Source organism: Rhipicephalus microplus, chromosome 1 (genome assembly GCF_043290135.1).
Source record: "Rhipicephalus microplus isolate Deutch F79 chromosome 1, USDA_Rmic, whole genome shotgun sequence".
Taxonomy (NCBI): Eukaryota; Metazoa; Arthropoda; class Arachnida; order Ixodida; family Ixodidae; genus Rhipicephalus; species Rhipicephalus microplus.
This window is the reverse complement of record NC_134700.1, coordinates 226,123,268-226,144,163: the sequence shown is the minus strand read 5'-3', so window position 1 is coordinate 226,144,163 and position 20,896 is coordinate 226,123,268. Positions and strand designations below refer to the sequence as shown.

Below are 20,896 nucleotides of genomic sequence, written 5' to 3'. Positions count from 1 at the left end.
GTGCGTTTGTGTATGTTTCGCTGCATTGCACGATTGCACTTTCACGAACTGGCAGTGGCGCAGGCCGAGTGCCAGCGTAGTGTTGGCGCGAACTGTACGGTGAGGAAATGTTATCGAAACGGGTGTCCGATCAGCGGCCGTCAACAGCGTCGACAATGCAAGCCGATCTTGGAGCGCAAGGTAGCTTTTTTCTTCCCATTCAATGGAGTGATGCTACGGGACCTGTCGTTTTGTATAACTGGTAGCGTCACACTTTTGCGATGGCGCGCGAAAAATAAGCATCTTGCGTTTGGTTCCTACAACGAGCTACGCGCGCCGTTTCGTATGATAAAGGCCAAATAACCCTTACCACTCGCAGCTAAAAATGTTCTGGCAAGCAAACACAGATGGGCGCTGCTACATGACTGCGAGAAAATGTAAAAAATTGCGCATGCGTCGTATGCTAGCCAAAGCCAGCCCCCGTTGCGTGTGGGAAATCGTGAGCCAGTCGTGCAAGGAAAAGCTCGCTGTCCGCTGCAGAGCTGCCGTCGTGAAGTTGTAGGTAGGTGCTCGATTTTTTGACACGCGTCGTATTTCGGGACGCCAAACGAGAGTTTACGCGTCGCCGTGCTCAATTAAAGCGTTTTCTGAAGGAAACACAGGGCTTCCCTTGTAAGCTTAGGCCTAGACTGCGTCGCATTTAGTATTTTTTTGTGCTCCTCGAATTTTGCTTTTGTATTTCGGGGAGCTTTCCGAAGTGGTGAATGCTTAGCGGCTTGGCGAATATTTAGTTTTTATTTGGGGATATATAAAAAAGAGTCGTTCAGCGTTCTAGAGAAGTGCGGTAAACATAGTTTGAAAATTGTGAAAGCGTAAATGTCGCTATCGACGCCAGAGTACCGCAGCTGACCAATCTGGTTTTAATCCCAGCAAGCTTTCCTTTCTTTTTAATCTTTTCTTTTACGGATAGGTTTATTTCCTCGGGAAGGATAGGTGAACGGATTTCTTTGTTGGTGCGTTTTCCCGCGGTATGTTCGCAGCGTTTCGTTGAAGAGATGGTGGCCTGCGCGGAATATTGTTTGGATCATGTATGTCCTGATGTGAGCCCTCTGCGTTGCGCTGTGGAGACATGCGTCCGCTTCTCGAATCGCCCGTTCTGTCCGAGAAAATAGAAAGCAAACAAAAGACTGCCTACTCAACATCAGCTGCCACGGCGAGTTAAACTCGTTGTACATCGCTGTTAGTCATCGTATTTATTGCTGGGACAGCGTCGGAGGTGTCGAAGTTTACTCCTCCGCTCGACTGTCGCACGCAGCTGTGAGGGAAACGCAGTGGGCTAGACTCACCATACATTCGAGCAAGCGGGGTATTATCTGCCGCTGTACGCGTTGTCTCACTGCTTGCCATCGTTGTGTGCCTCAACTTTATGCGCTTCCGGTGCAGCCTCCTTTTTTCGGGGTCTTTCTATCGTGGTCACCGTTTTGCGCATGCAACTTGTGTAGTGTCGAAGGTTACGAACGCTTTGTACTAGACTGCGCACGTCCGAGCAGTCAAGCGCAGTATGCGAGATGAGAGAAGCGTGTGCCTCCAGTTCATTGATTCTCCGGTGCGTCTAATGTTTAATAACTCGTCGTACTGGAGAGTGGCGTGATAAATGTGATTCGCCATAGTGCTTACGGTTTCGTGTTGGGTTCCTGTGACAATCAACTCTGCCCGCTTGTGTAGAAATTAGTTCCACATTTCGCGAAGTTACTTTGAAAGTCGTGTGCTTTTATTACACTATGGGATGCTCTTTTACTGCAACCTGTTTCGCATTTCAGGCTAGCTGTGCGCCGAGGGAAGAGCAGTGTCACTGGACGCCATCAGTTTTTCGAAGACACTGCCATGTAAAAGTGGCCAATGTGAGTGCAACCTGCGCATTATGGATCATAGCAGTGCAGACTGTTGCTTCCTGGTCTTCTTTCACGCTTGGCGACTTTGCCATTAGTGTACCATAAAAGCATGTGTACCTGTCATCTTATATGCTTCAGCACCTTTGTCGTAAGTAAGCTTTGCTTGACACCCATATGTACTATATTGAACTAATAGCCGACCACATTTGCTGGACCGTTAATATCAGTGAAATAATGTACCAGCATGGTGAAGAATATATGGCTGGTGCCTATTGGATGTACCTGTTAGGGGATTTTGATATTTTAGCTATTAGATTAGCACGCATATATGATCTTGTTTTTGTGGCCATCTGTGTGGGTCAAAAATGAAAGTTGATCAGCTTGTAGGGCATAGTCTGTTGTGGGGACTATTTCATATGCACGAGTGTTCAGTCATGCACGTTTTGCGAAAATGGTGCGTTCTACCAAAGGTAGCTGTAAATGTATAAACACATTCGCATTTGAAAAGCATGCTGGGCCTCTCGCTTGTGGATACTTATGCTGCAGTGAATTAGTACTTTGATTTTTACCCTTTAAAAGTTATTTTACCGATGGTGATTTTGATGTGGTTTATTTGAATCAAGAAATAGCAAGAAATAAGCTTGTATGCTTAGTGACAATGAAGAGGAGGCCGTGCTTACAGTAACTCTTTTATCTCACCAGCTGGTCTGGTGTTGTCTTGAAACTTGCATACGCATTTTGCTGTTGTGCCACAAAGTGCAGAGGTCTCCTTAGTTTTGTTTGCCTTACTTTATCTTCTGAGGCACATATCACTTCTGCTGGGTTATCATTGGAGACCAGAAAGCGTGGTTTAGCGGAGGCTTTCTGAAAAACGTCGATTCTCCATCCAAAGTCAAAGCCACTTTAAACAATCAATATTTTTTTGATAACGGTAGTAAATGCATTGCATGTGCAGGATTAATTTCTTCACAACCTAAATTTTTGAGGTCTCTAAGAAGGTTCTGCTAACTTCTCAAACTCTATGCTTTCTTCCCTCTTATTTGGAAGCATAGCTGCTTTTTGTCTCTCTCAAGCTGATGCATGAACAAGGAGATGTGTGTTTTTAAAAATGTTATTGTCACTGTTTGAAGTTTTTGTTAGGGGGCAAGAGAAACGGCAAATGTCACTTCTATAAAGGCAAAACTGTTTGTGACTGTAAATGTATTGTCACTGGTATTGTCAGGATGTACCAAGAACTAGTACTTACCCAAAAAGCATAATTACAATACTAAACAGACATTATCAAAATGACATCGATAAACTGCAAGAGAGCAGTCCATTGGGGTAGTTGGAGTACATTTATATTTGTTAGTACCAAGTCAAGAAGTGCTTCTTTTGTGTCTTCTTGCTAGTACCCTTATGTTGTGCTACCCAATGTGCTTTCCAGTGATACTGTTATTCATTGGCAGCAGGACAAATACTTGGCCTGTAGATCTCCGACTGACAACCTTTCTGTTAATTGTTGTACGTCCATATGCTAACATTAATTGTATTTGCCATTAATGTTCACCTTGCTTAATTTTACATCTTTGTTGGTTGAAATGTGTTAAAAAAAGTCTTGCATGTGTCTTTTGCTTTGCAGAGCCTTTTGATAAACCCTGGTATGGTTTGCTGTGGGCGGATTGCCTATGGCCGACCAACCTAACAGCCAGACAGGGGGGTTAAAGAAGCCACAGTCTCTCGTTGGGACACGGTCTCCCATTCAAACTAGGTAAGTGGCATTGGATTGTTGCTTTGAAGTGTAATCTGATCACAGGTTGGCAAACTCGCTTGTGGGTTGGTTGACTTGGACTCGCGCATACTTCGATCGTGAGTGATATTTTGGGTCAGGTCAAAAGCAAGGGAGTCCGGTAGAGAAAAATTTTAGTGACTTGGGAGTGCAGCTGAGGAAAATACAGGCAAGTCCGAGTTTGAGCGAGTCCTAGGCACAAAATATGTTTGTCGGAGGAGAGTCTGCATGAGCTCCAATTTTTTTCGCTGAACTGTGGATCTGATGCGTCATATAGCTTGTGGTAACCTCGCTACTAACCTAATCGAGACCACCGTAGGTTCAGGCTTAGCGAGTCACAGGGCCACGTATACAATCACCTGCTCGCGTACAGTGCACCGTTCCGCAATCACTCAACTCGCCAGCTGAACGGTTAGTTGAGCGGTGCGCTACCCACACACAAACACACACCACACACAAGCACTTCATGAGGCACCCACAACACAATGATGTTTGCGGCTTATGGCGTTAACCCATTGCATGTGTTTCCCAAACTCGTGCGTTCATGACATGAGTTATCTCGACAGGGGCTTGGCAAAAATTACAAAATCAATAACTTTAAGCAAACCATTATCACTGTTATTATTAATAGTTGCTATTGACCTTTTGATAAATTTTGCCATATACCGCTTGATATTTGAAGCAAATTGTTCAACCATATTCTTGTACCCGGACTTCGACTTGACTCTCATTGCCTCCCTCTCATTGGCCACGTCTATAAATCTGTTTTCTTTTTTCCATTACTCCATGCTGTTTTGGGGAAGCGGTTTTCCGATAGCAAGGTTGGGATTTCGCACTCGATATCTAAGAGTCATAAACACGTTAAAGAACCCCAGGTGGTCTAAATTTCCGGAGCCCTCCACTACGGCGTCTCTCATAATCATAGAGTGGTTTTGGGTCGTAAAACCCCACATATCAATCAAATCAATCTAAGAATCATTAAAGCAAATTCTGCAGTTTAATCAGTAGAGAATAAAAAAAACTACACTGGACCGGTGAATGGAGACATCCAATTACAAATGCATTTTTGTATACTCATGTAGACAAGGAACCCAAAACCACAATCTGACATTCAGTATGAATGCTGTGAATCACATTACATGTGTCGTGCGGCAGGGCTTTAAGTTGCGATGCTCATGATATCCTTGTTGTGGCAGGTCCCGCACACGCACCTTGGCTCACTGTGACAGCTACCCGTCGGCCCACAACGGAATTGCATTGGACGCTCAACAGCCACCAGCACAGCCGCCACCACCGCAGCAGCAGCAGCTGGATCAGCCACCCAGCAGCGCAGTGAAGCGCAACCTCGATTCTGAAGACGCACCCCAGCAACACAAGAAGCTCAAGAGTCACTTCAGGCCTTGCAGTAAGGGCATGTCTTCTAGCATGCCCACCCGCCATGGTAATCTAGTGGTGTTAAAAAGACTGGACTTTTGAACACGGACGCAAGATAGAAGTCAAGTCTGCCACAAACACTAACTGAAAACGGCGCGCTGCTACGGAATAGAAGGCAGACTCCAAAACTTACCTGCACCTGTCCTGGCAAAAAACAATACCTATAAATACAGCATGTGGTGTCTTGACTTCTTGTTGTGTCTGCATTCCCTGTCTTTTTAACATGAATACTTATTGAACAGTTCATTTCTCCGTTGTTCTTGCCTAGTGATTATGGTGCTTGACAGCTGACCCAAAGAACGTTGGTCACGATGGAGGTGAAATCGTTGAGGCTAAATTACTTGGATTTAGGTGCATGCTTGAGAACACCACTTCGGCGTCTCATAATCATATCTCGGGTTTGAGACTTGAAACCACAACTATATTATTACTTTCACACCCACTGTGGTGGCTTATATGCTGGGGCATTGCTATGCCAAGCACAAGGTTGTAGATATGGTTCCGAGTCTCAACAGCAATGTTTTGGTAGAAGTAGCTGTTAGGCTAGTTCACAAGTCGTTGTGATAAAACAATTGTGTGTAAATTAGCACTCCCTTATTCACGCATACACGTACGTCGGTTATATATGGGTGTGGTCTTGCAGTGGACTCGTGTTAAACAGAACGTGAAGGGACCAAGAAAATGTGTTCCATTTTTAAGGGGACAGAGTAAGCGAGAATATTGAAAACTCCATTTTTTTTTTGCGTAATGGGCGATTGTTTTTTGTCTAAAAATGACATATTTCAAAATTTGTGCAGCGGCCTGCCATGCCCCTACACTTATGTAGCAAGGGAATCCTTGCAGTTCAAGCATCATAGCCATATGGGGAAGTTGTGTTTGCAAGCTAGAGTGCATTTTGCACATTCAGAAAATGATCGGCCCAGAACTGCAAAAACTAAAGGTAGTAGAGACATCAAGCTTTCTGGCGAGAAATTAATATCTAGTTGGGGACATCTAAGTGGTGTAATTATTGGCAAGCACCAAGACTATTATCGTTGGGCCATTAAAAGAATTGGAGCCAGCTTCGAGGACATGCAAAAAGCTGTCTGGTCCACATATTTCCACATGGCATCAGAGGATACCAATCAATTCCACGAACTTTGCTCGAAGGACGCCGAAACTTGGTGTAAATTCAACAAAGTCCATTTGAACAGTGAACCATTCGTTCATAAAGAACATGTTCCTGCATCCGTTGTTAAGCCTAATTACTGGATGTAGCTTGTCCAGATTTACTTGCTAAATGCCTCCTTGGAAAAACTCAAAGCCATAACAAGTTGTTGGATTGTCGTGTGGGAGCGTTTTTCAAAAGAAACGGTTTTCTTGGGCACCAAACACTAAATGTACAATCTTGATGCTGTGTTCTCTTTTAAGGGGAGACGTGGGTCCTCAAATGAGGTTTGTTAATTTTGGAGGGAATTAAATGATATTTAACAGTGTTGTTCAGTTTTTTCTGCTGATTTCAAATATGTAACTATATTTTGTATAGCTGCATTAGAACAAAAGATACAAAGATTTTAATACAGAAATTAGGTCGATTTCTTACGAGGCTTTTCAAAAACTTCGCTTGGTGAAAATCAAAAACTAAGTATATGACGAGAATGCCAGAGAGTTCCTCTAACCGGTGATGCTAATTTTATTGTTCTCAGCCCAATTATAATGCAAGAAAAACATATGTATAGTTGATTGCTAAATTTGCGCTAATTTTCATTTATAATCGGTGGCAACTAGAATTTAACACACAACTTTAGAAATAAATGAATAGCATCACCGGCTAGATCCATTCAGCATGAACATTTCGATATCAAACTTTTTGCTTGTACTCAGGAAAAACATGCGAAAATGTTCCGTAAGGACGTGTGCGATGGTCAAAAAAACAAAGCTGAGAAAAATGGATCTGAAATTTCGGTTCACCATAACTTTTATTAGCTTAGAAATCTGGCAATATAAATTGCATCACCATGTAGCCCTGTTCTTTAGCATCAAGTTCATGGTAAATATGTGGTCACTGTGCAGAAATAACACTGAGATATTTTATGTAACATCAGGCACAGTCATTGAAAGTGATGCAAGAAAGCCAGCACCACCCACTTCACTTGTGGTTCCTAGTTGAACAGAAGGCACACAAAAGATCTCCCTGTGCAAATAAAGCAGTTCAATGTTCATGGTGACAACAAAATATGCCTTTTGCACAGTTATGGCAGCAAGGAAACAAATCTAGATCAAATCCCAGTGGTGGCATCCACATTTAGATGGGGAGAAAAGCAAAAAAGTTGTGTTGTACTTGTGCTACAGTGCATCCCAGCTGGTCAAATAGAGTAGAATCATCATGGTTTTGGCACACAAAATTCCAGAATTCAAAATAACAAAAAAAATTCTTTGCACACAGCACCAGTGGCGTAGCCGGGGGGGGGGGGGGCACACCGGGCCCGTCCCCCCCCCCCGGAATTTTTTTTTGCCATGGCATACACAGCACAAAATGACACTCGACCACATCTGCCTGCCCCCCCTTCCCCGCCCTCCCCCCCGCCCGAAAAAAATTTCTGCCTACGCCCCTGCACAGCACTGGTCACACCTAGACCTATAGTAGCCCAGGGCTGTAGGCAGAGTCTGCTGCTGGCTTGTGCCTTTTTGCAAGCCTGCTTGTGGCAGCATTCCTGCTTGTGTGGTCCTTGTTGGACATGCGAATTCGTCGACGATCCTTTTCGAGGCTTCGGCGCACTGCATGGCTACCAGCACTGTAGCCCAGTTTCTCTGCTATGACAGTGTTACTTTTCGTCACACCTTGATTGAATCGGCTGATGGCTTCGGCCACTGCCCTCTGGACACTGTGAAGCGAGGCATGCTTAGTCTTTGGTGCTTGCTCCCAAATAACAGAATGCAGGCACTCGCTAGCATTCTGAGTCATGCCATCGTTGCACCGCTCCAAGAGGGTTTCTTCACTCAGCCGCTTGAAGATTGGCTCCAAAGCTTCACACACGAAGCTGGGCAAGCTGTTTTTGTGTGGTGGGAGTTCCTCGTTCTTTGCCACAGCACGATTATAAAAGCACCAAGATTCTAGCCCTTCGGGGCAAAGATCGTGCTTCGGGGCGTCGTCAGTCGACGACATGTGGAGCAGGGTTGCCTCAACTGCCCTCTTCATTCCTGGCACGTCATTCTTATGACTCCTCAAAGCCCAGCCGTAGTAATTCATAATTTTCTTGATTCTCTCCTGGGTGAGCCGTCCCTTTCCCCCAAGTGGCTCACCTTGGGCCTTCTTCTTGTCAACCAGCGCACGCAAGGCTGCTCCCATACGCTTGTGTACGTGATTCACACAATCTTTCTTTTCTACCTTGATGAAGCCGTACACAGCCTGCTCGGTCAAGGCATGGAAAGTCCTGCTGTCACCGTCAGAAAGCATCGTGGTGTAACGCAGCTTGTACTTTTCTAGAGATCTCTGGAACATAATGAGTGCAGCTTGCACCTCCATTTGCCCGGCTTTACAATCAATGTTTTTCTGGCAGTCTGGCACATGTGTTGTGTGCCAAGCTGTGTAGCCTTGCTCACTGGGTTTTGGACCTAGTGAGCAGCCCAAGCAAAAGTTGGACAAGACAATGTGGTCCACAACAAGCCCGGTGTACATTTCAATGATGCACCCGACCGCAATGTGTGAACTGTGGCCACGCGTCAGCCAAGTTCCATCGAAGATCACGTCGATGTTGCCTGGTGGGTTGCCAAAGTCCCTGTAGAGTTCCTTGATTTGAACCACACTTGCGGCCTCACAGTCTGTTGCAGCACTGGTGCATGCCTGAACCATCATGTTCATGTGGCCCTGGAAAGTTTTGTGGTGTAAGCCGCGATGAGAAATGTTCATTACAGCAAAGAAATCGGAGAGGGCTGTTGCTCCCTTGCCGATGCTCTGAATGGCCTTCATCGCTCTGACGTTCACTTCGAACGGCGTTATCCTGGCGTCACCGGCGACTCTCGGGGAAGAAAATCGCTCTAAGCGCATCTCACAAGTGGAGCACTCCACCACAAGCTTGACACAAAGCCCATAATCTTTGGTGGGGTCCTTCGAAAGTGCCACAGTTTTCTTGCCGCACCCGGGACACAGCATAAGTCCAAGAATCTCTTGCACCACGGTCAAAGCCATTACTGCAAATTCAGTTCCGCTGTCGTTGACGTCCTCTTTCATTTCGACACCCAGAAGCTCGAACTTTCGCTCTGTTGCAGACTTCGATGCCAGGCGCGTTTTTATGTTACCGGCGGTCGCTGTGCGCTCCCTGCTTTCTTCAGGTGTGAAGAAAGTGGTGTTTATACGATCTGCGGCAACACGCGAAGTTGAGGCAGACGAAGCGTCGACGCCTGATGTGTTGGGTTGCAGCTCGGAACTCGATCCGGCAGAGCCTCCAGGCAGAGCAGCAACCGGCAACTCGGGCAGCATGACAGGCCTCGCCGCCTTCCGTCGCGCATTCCAGGGCCGCTTTCGAGTCTTGCCGAACGCCTCACGCGTCGTAACCTTCAGACGACGATCTCCTTTAGTCATTCGGGCAGGGAAGGTGACACCTCACCACACGCTGTCGAGCGAGCGGCCGAACAAGCGTAAACAGCGGCGCGATAAAACCACAGAGATATACAAACACAGCGAAACGCGAGAGAGGCAACCGGCGACGGCTCCGAGGCAGAGCGCGCGAAAAACAACCCGCTCGCTGCTAGACCAATAGGAGCGAAGCGCGCGGGGGGTGTGCGCGCTTTGGCCAATCAGCGGCGCGAACGCGTCCTCCAGGAATGACGCGATAGCGTCAGTTCTAGCCCACCGACGCCATTTTGAAAGGGCGCAAAATGCGCACAAAGAAAACAGCTTTCAAACAAATCTAAGATGGCGGCTCCCGGCCACCGCGTTCGCACGTGGCGACGGCGCGAATTTCGAACATTTTGGGCCGATTTTTTCCAATTTCACGTCCACCTTGGGTCACATAAGCGCACTTTTTTATTATTTCCCAATAAAATTGAACTTTTAGACTTCGCGGAGGGATTCTTGAATGTTTAAACATCGCGAAAATGCACTTTTCCAAAAATCGACTTTTTTGCTATTTTTTGCCGTTTTAAGACCCGCGTCTCCCCTTAATAAGGGCAATATAGCCCTTATTATAGCACTGCCCAGTGCGGGGCCTACGCACCCTTGAACTGCGTCGATAATACTATGCTAGCGCAGCTGAATAGCAGGTGACAAATGAGGCTCTTCAGGCAAGATGTTTCAACACAAGAAAAAAAATATTGGTGAAGAATATATGGCTGGTGCCTATTGAATTGGTTCACTAATCTTGTACAATTTGCTGTTGTGGTATATTGCTCAATTTGCTGTTATCTCGTTGTACTTTTGAAATAACACAGATATTTAACTTAATGCAATTACCTGATGACATGCTTTATTTGTACTTCCTTTTCTCTCAGCAACCATAGTATCTAGAATCATAGATTTCAGCAAGCATTTAGATAACTTAATAGGGAATATGCTGAAGCAGAATTATTGTGTAAGGAAGTGCTCTTCTGCAACATGACACCTAATATCTATTATCCAGGGATAATTAGGTACCTGGAGTAAAAAAAAAATTTTAAAAATGAGCAATATAATTTCCAGTGATAAATCTGCTTCACTAAGAAGAGGAATGGCTCTAGATCATAATGATAGTAAAATAATTACTGTAGCTCTTATGGTTATGGAGCAAAAGGTACATAAACGTGGCCTAAAATACATGGCAGGTGTAGGGTTTACCCTGTTCCCTTAACAGGAGCTTCGTTTACTGAGAGATGAACAGATTGATTGATTGATTTGTGGGGTTTTTAACGTCCCAAAACCACCAAATGATTATGAGATGCGCTGTAGTGGAGGACTCCGGAAATTTTGACCACCTGGGGTTCTTTAACGTGCACCCGAATCTGAGCACACGGGCCTACGACATTTCCGCCTCCATCGGAAATTGAGAGATGAACAGAGGTGCAGAATTCAGGCATGAAACCAATAATATTAAAAGCAGTTGTTCTGTTTTAGAAGCAGTTCACGTAATAATCTACTGTGTATGCATGTGTGGATGTGTGTGATAATGAAGCAGCATTAATAGGCTCCCGAGTCAGGACCATATTTTGATCCGGCAAAATGCTGGAATGCTTACGTACTTGGACGTTGCGCAAGCTAATGGGCCAAAATTAATTTGTTGTTTCATCATGGATGCTTCTGGTCGCATCATTGTTTTCTTGAATAAAACTCTACAATCTCTAAACATTTTCTCATGTGCTAGTTTTCGGTAGGGTTTAATTGATGCTCTGTGCAAGATCCATGAGGCTTTTCAATTGAAAAAAAAGGTGGGGACATAGCTAGAGCCTCACTGGTTCCACTCCTTGGTCTTTATGGGCTTCCGTATTTTGCGGTTGAAAATTGAGTCGGCATGTACTTGCTTAGTGGCAGCAATTGGTATTTTGCTGGCCATGCCGCATCGTACTCAGCGGCACAGTGAGCACATCAGTATTGCACCATGTTTCTGTAGTTTCACAATCCATAGTTGTCATCTGGTGCTTGGGTGTTTTTTTTGCTTGCGGTGTTCGTGCCGGGGGTTTATGTATAAGTGAGCCTAAAGTTGGCACAGTTGATTCTGGGTTCAGTGCCTAAGACGAATTTTCAGTGAAAAAAAAAAAAAAACTATGAAAGGAAGCTTGCTGGTCTGTCTGTGTTCACTTAGTGGACGCCCTTAGTGGTTTTTCATTGGAAATTTTTACAATTCACTTAGTAATGTTTATCTGTAAGCCCATAACTTGCATGTCTTGATAGGTGGTTTCAGCAAATGCTTGCTTTCCAGTTTGTTCCGAAAACATTAAATGGGATGGAGTGTGTGGTTTTTACTTGATGGAATCCCATACGATTTCGAGGCATTGTCCTGCTGGGCAAATGCAGAGATGGTCTCGAGATAGTTTGTAGTTTAGTGCAGTGTTCTGTATCTGCTGTGTGTATTACAAATGAGCTCTATGGAAGCCTTTTTTTGTGTGTATCTTATGATTCGAACCTGTGATGGTTAAGGTGCAGTTTTCTCTCTCAAGTTGCCAACGCTGAGAAAAGTTGTAACACAGCGTGGTCTTTGTGTTCTTTTCCTTTAGGGGGCCACGGGGGGGATCGGCCAGAGAAGGGTTGCGCCCTGGAGAGTGGGGCGGCGGGCGGCCGGGCCAGCAAGGGGGGCGGCGGGGCCCGGGGGGCAGCCAGCAGCGGCAAGGCGGCCACCACGGGGTCGTGTGCCAGTAGCAGTGGCAGCGGCAGTCGGCGGCGTTCGTGCCGGGGGGCCAAGCTGGCCGGGGGGGCACCCTCGGGAGGAGGCCCCATGGACCAAGGGGCCGCCTCCTCCTCCTCCAATCACCACCTGCCGCCACCCGATTCCCAGCCACCCGGTCAGTCTCTTCCTTTTTTTTTCTCCGCTGCCAAGATGGCCCAGTGTCTAGACATCTCATTCTGCTGTTTGAAGCATTTGAACACAATGTTGTGGTGCGTCTGATACTGTGGGGTCTGGAAATGGAGAGCGAGCGCCACGCTCTTGGAGTGAATGGGCACAGCAGACGCGTTCGGAACTAACCGAGCCAAACACATTTATTTAACTGTTTTTTGAATGACGATATCGTCAGCTGAATAATTGTACATCAATTGTGATCCACACACTAAACAACCTTACACAATATTACACAAGTGACAACACTCAACAACATGACAAACAAGATGGTGTCTCTAACGCCTGACTCAACACAAGGGCCCCGGCAGACGGCCCGTGGTGCCGTGCACCGGGGTCCCACTGAGAGAGACAACCATTTGCGCCAACTGCTATCACTCGAGGAGACTCCCTCTATCCACTCGTGCCGCCACCAAGGCCTGCCGCCAGAGGTCACCGCCGGCGTTCCCAACCTAACCATGATGATGATACAGTCGAACATGGTTAAATCGAACCCACATATATCGAATTTTAGGTATATCAAACTCGCAAGTTAGTTCCTTTGAAATTTCATTGTAAAAGTATAGAAATTCGCACGTTTATATCGAATGGTAATTTCACTTACCTTCAAATATATCGAACGCCGTATAAGCTGGAAGGTGCACTTCGGCACTAGCCCCCCCCTCCCGCGATATACACGTCAGCCCAGCTTTGCGCGCTAGTTAAAAGGCGTGCTTTGGTACTCGCAGCGCCCGTCGACCTCTGTGCGGCACTACGCCTCCTCCCCCCCTAAATGCTCGAAAAAAGAACGAGAGGGCTCTGACTGCACACTCTTTAACTTGCGGAACAGCTTTTTTTTTTTCGTTTCCCTTTCTCTCCCTCTCATGCTGTTTCCGCGAACACGTCTGCTCAGAGAGCAGAAACGAAGCAGTCGACATCCTCCTTATTTCACCTTTTATTTTTGCTGCTGTTTTAAATTCGCTCGCTAGATTTCGGGCCGACCGGTTGTGCCCCTGTGATCTCCGACGACAGCGCAGCTCTGGATGCAGCACCATGTGCAGCATTTCTCTTTTGCGTGCGTGGTGTGCAAAGCCGCTGCAGACTCCTTAAATTGTCTACTTCTCGTGTAGCTATGGCCAGCGTCAAAAAGTGCTGGACCCCTGACCTTGCGACGATGTTGAAGGCTACCGTAAAAACCGGAATATAGGTCGAATTTTTTTTCAAAGAGACGCGATGAAAAGTCGACCCCCGTCTTATATACCGGTCATTGGCAGAAAACTTATGGAAGTCTTGCAACAATGGGTTGACAAAAGTCGGTAGGCTCCATTGCCATCGTGAGCATCAGCAACAGCATCGTTGGGCGACGCCCATTTTGCGTTTTGTTTGTCCCGATTGCGAAGCAAGGGTGGCTGCGGTGGTTTTGCGCTGTTTCATTATCCCCATCTGAGGCTATCTCCTTCAATATGAGTGGCAGCCGACGTCAGTTCACGATGTGCTTCAAGAAAAAAGTCATCGAATATGCGGAAGCCCACGGCAACCTGGCGGCACAACGAGAATTCGGCCCGACGGAGAAGAGCATCCGATACTGGAGGAGCCAGAAACAGCGCATCATAAGTTGCAGCAACCAGAAGAAAACGTCGTTTCGTGGACGGACTGCAGTTCACCCCGAACTGGAAACGGCACTCGTCGAGTTCGTACGGGAGCTGCGCGCAAGGTCGCTACCCGTGACAACGGAGTGCATCCGCGTGAAAGCGCTCGAGATTGCGCGCGACTCGGGGCTCACGAGGGCGCAATTCAAGGGCTCGCCATCGTGGGTGCGCCGATTCATGAAGCGGAAGGGCCTTGTTCTGCGGCGGCGTACTTCAGTGTGCCAAAAACTACCCGCAGAGTTCGAGCACAAGCTTGTGGAGTATCAGCGCTTCGTCATCGAGCTTCGTCGACAGCGTTGCTACATGATGGGCCACATGGGCAACGCTGACGAAACTCCGGTCTGGTTCGATATGCCATCGAACACGACTGTGACCGAGAAAGCAGCGAAGCAAGTGAAGCTATTGACAACGGGCAACGAGCATTCGCGGTTTACCGTGATGCTCGCGTGTACAGCAGACGGAAAGAAGCTGCCTCCTTATATTATTTTTAAAAGGAAAACGCTACCGAAGGAGGACTTCCCTCGGGATGTGATCGTGAGGGCAAGCGAGAAGGGGTTCATGAACGAATCCCTCATGCTTGAATGGATCCGGCTCGTGTGGAACCGGCGACCCGGTGCCCTTTTTCAACGACCGAGCATGCTGGTGCTCGACTCTTTTCGCGGTCACCTCACGGCCGATGTGAAGCGATCGCTGTCCGATGGCAAGACGGATCTTGTTGTCATCCCCGGGGGACTGACATCTATACTCCAGCCACTGGACGTTGTGCTGAACAAGCCGTTTAAAGGTCGCGTGCGCGAGCTCTACAGTGAGTGGATGCTGGGAGACAATCCCAAGACCCCCGCTGGCCGCCTACGGCGTCCACCGCTCGCAACCGTTTGTGGCTGGGTGTCGTCAGCCTGGAAATCCCTCCCGGAAGAGATGGTTCGCAAATCCTTCCGCAAATGCTGCATCAGCAACGCGTTAGACGGCACAGAGGACGATGCACTCTGGGACATCGCTAGTGAAAAACAAACATCATCCGACTCGAGTTCGGATGAGTCCGAGTAACTTCGTGACCTCCTAGCATTGAACAGTGTCTAAATAAAAATGAATGTTACCACAGTGCAGCTAGTTGCGTTGCGTTTTTATCAAGGTAAGGGTGTGCCGCGATACTTTGCGATTTTTTTAAATTTCTTTTTTTACGATTCGAAGTTTTGGGGGGTCGTCCTATATTGCGGTCCGACCTATAGTCCGGTTTTTACGGTATTCAGCGTGTTGAGGTGGTTAAAAAATGTTAGACCGTCGCGTACGACTTCAGGATATCGTGGAGCACTCTTGAGTACCTTGTTGAAAAACAAGGCAGATACCAAGGCAAAGGCGGCGGAGGAGCGAACGTCGGGAGCCTGTCGTTTGCATGCTTCTGCCCACGGGAATGTAGAAAAGGCACTCTATGCCTGTTTTTCAGAAGTGCGCGCTGAGAACATTGCGGTGGATGGCCCGATGCTGATCGGCAAGGCCAAATGGTCTGCCGCTTCACTCAGCGAGACAACTTCGCCAACAACAGCGGGTGGCTTCACCGATTTAGACAGCGCTACAACACTGTTAGCAAAACCATTTCTGGCAAAAGCGAAGCTGTCAGCTGCCAGGCCATCCAGCAGTGGATGACGAAGGAGTGGCCGGAAATCTCCGCGAAGTTTTCTCCTGCGGAGATCTTCAATGCCTGGCGAGAGGTGAAGACGGACACAGTGGTCAACTGCTTCTGCAAAGCAGGCTTCAAGACCGTGCAGCTTGTGGAAACTGGTGAAGACGACGAGCGCATAGACGACGCGTTTCGCGAGTTGTCATCCCGCTTCCCGGCAGCTGTTCCACACGAAGTGCCTGCGGACCACTTCGTGGAAGCGAACTGCAATGTCTAGGCCGACAGTTCATGTGACTAGGAGGATCGTCTGGTTGAGGTGCTGGCTACACACGTACTGTATTTACTCGATTCTACCGCGCCCTCAATTGTAACGCGCACCCGATTGCAACGGGCACCCATTTTTCTCGCTGGCCCGCACGATCACACCACTCGAAAAAACGACTCCTTTCGGGAGCATCTTTCATTTAAATATGAGGTACGGGCGAAGCTTGTGCCCATCTGACGTGTAACAGAGCATTGCCGTCACTGTAGTTTTACCGTGGACCGATGTCAGCACGCGAACTTGCTTCGCCCCCTTCTTCTCAACGGTTGTGGTGCCAGGCATGTCGAAGTAAAGAAGCGTCTGATCGGCATTCCCAATTTGCCCAAGCAGGTAGCCGTTATTGCGCCGCAAGTTTAGGACGAACCTCTGAAAACTGTGAAGCTTTTCATCGTACTTCTCCGCAAAACTTTTCGCATGTGCATGTTCCCCTTCGGAGGGAAAAGCCTTTCCTCTCCATAAAGTTAGTTAGCCAGCACCTGCTCGCTTTAAACTGGCTCCGCATTAGACCTTTTTCTAAGACTAATTGCATAGCCCGCACTTGGAGCAGTGCTGTCGTCACGGGCCGCTGTGCCGCTCGCTGCTCAAGCACATACTCGCCGAGCAGCTCTTTAATTTGCGAAAACCGACCCTGCTGTGGTCCACTGAAGCCTTTGCGTGAAGCTTTGCTGTCGACAATCTTCTGCTTTTGTTTCCGCCGGTCCCGCACGCACGTTTCGGGAACTCCGAACGACTGCGATGCGGCCCGATTTCCGTCCGTTTCTGCACACGCGATGACTTTTTTTTTTAAAAAGCGGCATCGGGGTGCACTCGAGGTTTTGGAGTCGGCCCTTCCACGCCGTCGATGCTAATGCACTACTAGATGACGAACTCCTCAGCACACGTACGAAGTGCCGCACATGGGAAACACATAGGCAGAAATGGCCGACGCGCCATGCCGATGCACGTAGGGGGCAGCCATTTGGGATTTGCCGATGGCAATAAATTTGCCGTAATTTTTTTGTTCGTACTCGATTCTAACGCGCATGCGATTTATGAACTCGCTTAACCGGAAAAAAGGTGCGCGTTAGATTCGAGTAATTACGGTACTGTGCCACTGAAGTGTGGCGGCAGCGTTCGGCATTATACGCTGTTGTATAGGCCACATGGAGGGAACCGCGCTCTCGCACCTGGACAGCCTTGATAAGATTGAGACTAGCATCTTCAACATTTCAAGAAACGAAGAAGCTGGCCAAGATAAGTAGTCTGTTTCACACGAATAAGTCATTATGTTGCGGCGTGTGTGGGAAATTAGTTTTCATCCTTGAATGCGCCTGTTGTAGGTGGTGATCTGCTACAGGTAAGCTCTCGGGGCCTCTATATTTTTATATCGAATTTTTCATATATCGAAGTAATTTGGGATACCCTTCGAGTTCGATATATCCGTGTTCGACTGTAGTGGTGATCAACGGTCGCAAACAACGCCGCCTACCGCTCAATAGTTGCGACCTCTAAATACGGCTTCTCTGCGAGAAACGTGTGCCACGCGGCACCAACAACTTTACAGGGAGTGTCGGCACCTCTACATGCTCCCAACCTTAATTCAAGCCATATCCCGACAAAACAGCAGCATGAAAAAAAAAAAAAAACAGCTACTCAAGCTCCAACAAAAGATGACAGCCCATGTCTCTAAAAAATGTCCGTGCACCACGACACTCCGCCGATCGACACTGCTGCACTGTCCGGCTCGGCAACTTCACCCCAGTACTCGTCCCGCAACGGCAACGTTGCCGTCGGCGCGAGGAATCGTCACCTGCGCCGACACGTCTTTTGGTTGCGACCAGCACTCACGAGGGCGCGGGACTGCAGGCAGTTGCGCAGGTCCCAGTCATTTCCAATCGCCCAACCTCATGGCCGCATTCCTGGCCAGCGGCGCTGACGATGTGCAGAAGACAGCCAGCAGTGGATTACATCACTGCCACTGCGTACATTCCAAAACACTCGACAGAAACAATGGAGCAGGGCCTAGAGAAGGGAGCTTCGGGCTTTTCGCCCACGTGGTACGATGGTCAGTACTGCTAGCTAATGCATCGGCGGCGGCAGAGACGCCCAGCTCAAAAATAAAATAAAAGTCGCTATTCCTAACTCGTGCATCTCAAGATGAAAAAAAAAAATAATAGTGAAGGAAGCAGAGTGCAGCACCTTAACATCACAATCCATCTAGTTGTGCCACGAGCGACAGACGGCTGCGCAGAACCTTAGGTTTAAGAGTCGCTTGACAACAACCAGCATCCACCCAGCATCCAGTCCAGGCTCAGAAGAGGTAGCCGCAAGGAGACATTCACTCTGTAAGGTGGCCCTATCACTCGCCGCACACAGCAGCTTACTGAGCGATTGGCGTCTACCGTCCCAGGCGGTGTCGCGACGCTCTGGCATCGAACTGCAAGACAAGACAGCAACGACGCCAGACTCCCAGAGTCCAAAGAGATAGAAGAAGCTATTTACAGAAAATCGGACCGCCCACAAGGCTTCCGTATTTGCTTGCTTTGGGCCTCGCATACAATCCACGTGCTTTAAGCTTTGCTCACCCCAAAAGTCTGACCGCATAGCTCCCGTCTCTTCTCAACAACATTCTTGAAAACCAACAACTACAAAAAAGCACTTGCAAGCAAAAAAAACTCAATGTGCCGACAAGGTCAAACACGTCACAACCACCAATCTCCTCGCTCTCCACAAAGCACACTGCCGAAGCTAGCAATGGAAGTCCCCCCAAGGCCTACTCTTCCCCAGCTCAAACAAAAGGTTGCACCGAACCGCGAAATATTGTTGTCCAATGCTCCAAGAGCTCCACGTTAAGTAGCCAGTGTGGGATCTCGTGATGGTGAGTGCTAGGCTCTTGGAGTGAATGGACACAGTAGACGCGGTCGGAGCAAACCAAGCAATACACATATATTTACTGCTTTGAACTGACGATATCGTCAGCCAAGTAATTATATATCAATTCTGATTCACACCCTGAACAACCTTACACAATATTACACAAGTGACAACACCCAACAACATGACGCTAACGCCGCTGTCGGTGTTGCTAACGTCTGACTCTCTACAAGGGCCCTGGCAGACGGCCCGCGGTGCTGTGCACCGACGTCCCACTGCAAGAGAGAACCATATGTGCCAAACGCCACCAGCCGAAGAGACTTTCTCAATCAACTCGTGTGCCACCAAGGCCTGCCGCTGGGGTCACCGCCGGTGCTCCCGATCTAACTATGATGATAGTCGTGATCAACGCTCGGAAACACAGTGCCGCTTATTGCTCAATAGTTGTGACCCCAAAATACGGCTTCTGCGCTAGACACGTGCGCTACGTGGCACAAACAACATTACAGGGGCTGTCAGCACCTCTACCAATTCTGATGTCAACAGCAGCCTCACTGTCATGGTGGCCATAGGAAACGAGGCTAGAGGTGAAAGAAAGTACACTGGACAGGTGCTGAATGTGTAGTAATTTCTTCAGTCGCTTGTCTTGTTTGCATTGGCCATCATGAGCATGTTCCCAATAGTCCAATATGCTGCATTACAACTGTGCTGCCATATTATTGAGGAGAGAGGCAGAAGTACACAAGGTTAACCAGAAATTACTTCTGCTTAGTTACGTCATGCTGAGGAAAGGGGCAAAGTGAATGATAAAGGTAAAAGAGCAGAAAACAGTGGACTGTGACTTTCTATTATAAAACAATGGTTCTTGATTTGTTTACTGCTGTGCTCTTGTGCTTGTCCCTTCTTTGTGGCATGTTCAGTGGTTTTGAAAGTTGCTCAGCCTGTACTTGGATAAGCCTGACTGCTGACTATCATAGTGTCTGTCAAGTTGTCGTTAGCTTGCTTGTCAACTTTCCGGCTGTGCTGGGGGACTTCCGAATTCGGCCTTATCCTTTCGTAGCCATCCTGATGACTCAAGGAGTAGGCACAATGAGGGGGTCGTAGTAGGGCTTGAGACGGTCGACGTGTACGGTCTTGCGTCCTCAACAGCGCAAATCTTGCGAGAAACAGCCAGAATTTCGCGGTGAAAAACACGTTTAACAATAAGGGGCATTGTGTTTAAATATTTAGGCCTTCAGGAACCCAAACAGCTTTAAAAATGGCTGCCGGGCTATTTTTCCGCCAACAAAGTGGTGGGTAGTGACTTGGAAAGCTTCCAGCAATAAAATTTTAGCCGAATGTCATATTGCATGTCTTAATAATCTGTCGTATGTCCAAGACATTGAGTATTTGTGGAAGCCTAGTTTTTGCGCATTAGGTAAAACATTTATTTAAAAAAAATTGTGACGCTTCACTCGTGTGATTGTGAGTGATGCACCAATGAATATGCTATCTCCTTGTAGACTGCCCGTGGAATGTCTCTATAGTAGGCTTGTGCAAATAGCAAAGTTTAGGTTCTAAGCAAATTTGAAGCGAGTAGTGATTTGGTCAATCAGTTTAGAATTGAATTCGAGTAGTATATATTGCATATTATAAAGAAAAATGAGTTATATTGTCGTGACCCAATTGATTCACGCAGTAATTTTAAAATAATAAAGCAAGGCATCTGCAAATGTCATTATCTTTTATTTAGAGTGAAGTACCAGAGGGAATCTTGAATAGTAGCAGGACTTGAATTTGGTAGGATGCGAGTGATGACCTATAAAATATGTTTTGTTTTAAAATTTACCATACTTAAGCCATATGAGCCGGTATAACAAGCTCTTAAATTTAAAATTCTTTTAATCAATGTCGGAGCAAC

At 47.4% G+C, this 20,896-nt stretch overlaps 1 protein-coding gene across 7 annotated transcripts in view; it reads left to right on the top strand.

Moving 5' to 3' along the window:
• Positions 1-20,896, top strand: part of ctrip (E3 ubiquitin-protein ligase ctrip) — a 125,897-nt gene that overhangs the window by 176 nt on the left and 104,825 nt on the right. For 2 of the 7 annotated variants that reach the window (XM_037412414.2, XM_037412406.2), the window contains exons 1-5: positions 413-541; positions 1,800-1,880; positions 3,493-3,621; positions 4,836-5,044; positions 12,238-12,522. In XM_037412414.2, the coding sequence (XP_037268311.2) occupies positions 3,539-3,621; positions 4,836-5,044; positions 12,238-12,522 (577 nt within the window). In that variant the 5' untranslated portion in view covers positions 413-541; positions 1,800-1,880; positions 3,493-3,538. Of the gene's footprint in view, positions 1-40; positions 181-412; positions 542-919; positions 1,068-1,799; positions 1,881-3,492; positions 3,622-4,835; positions 5,045-12,237; positions 12,523-20,896 lie in introns of those variants that run through there. The other 5 variants (XM_037412408.2, XM_037412407.2, XM_037412409.2 and 2 more) reach the window with 5 other exon arrangements.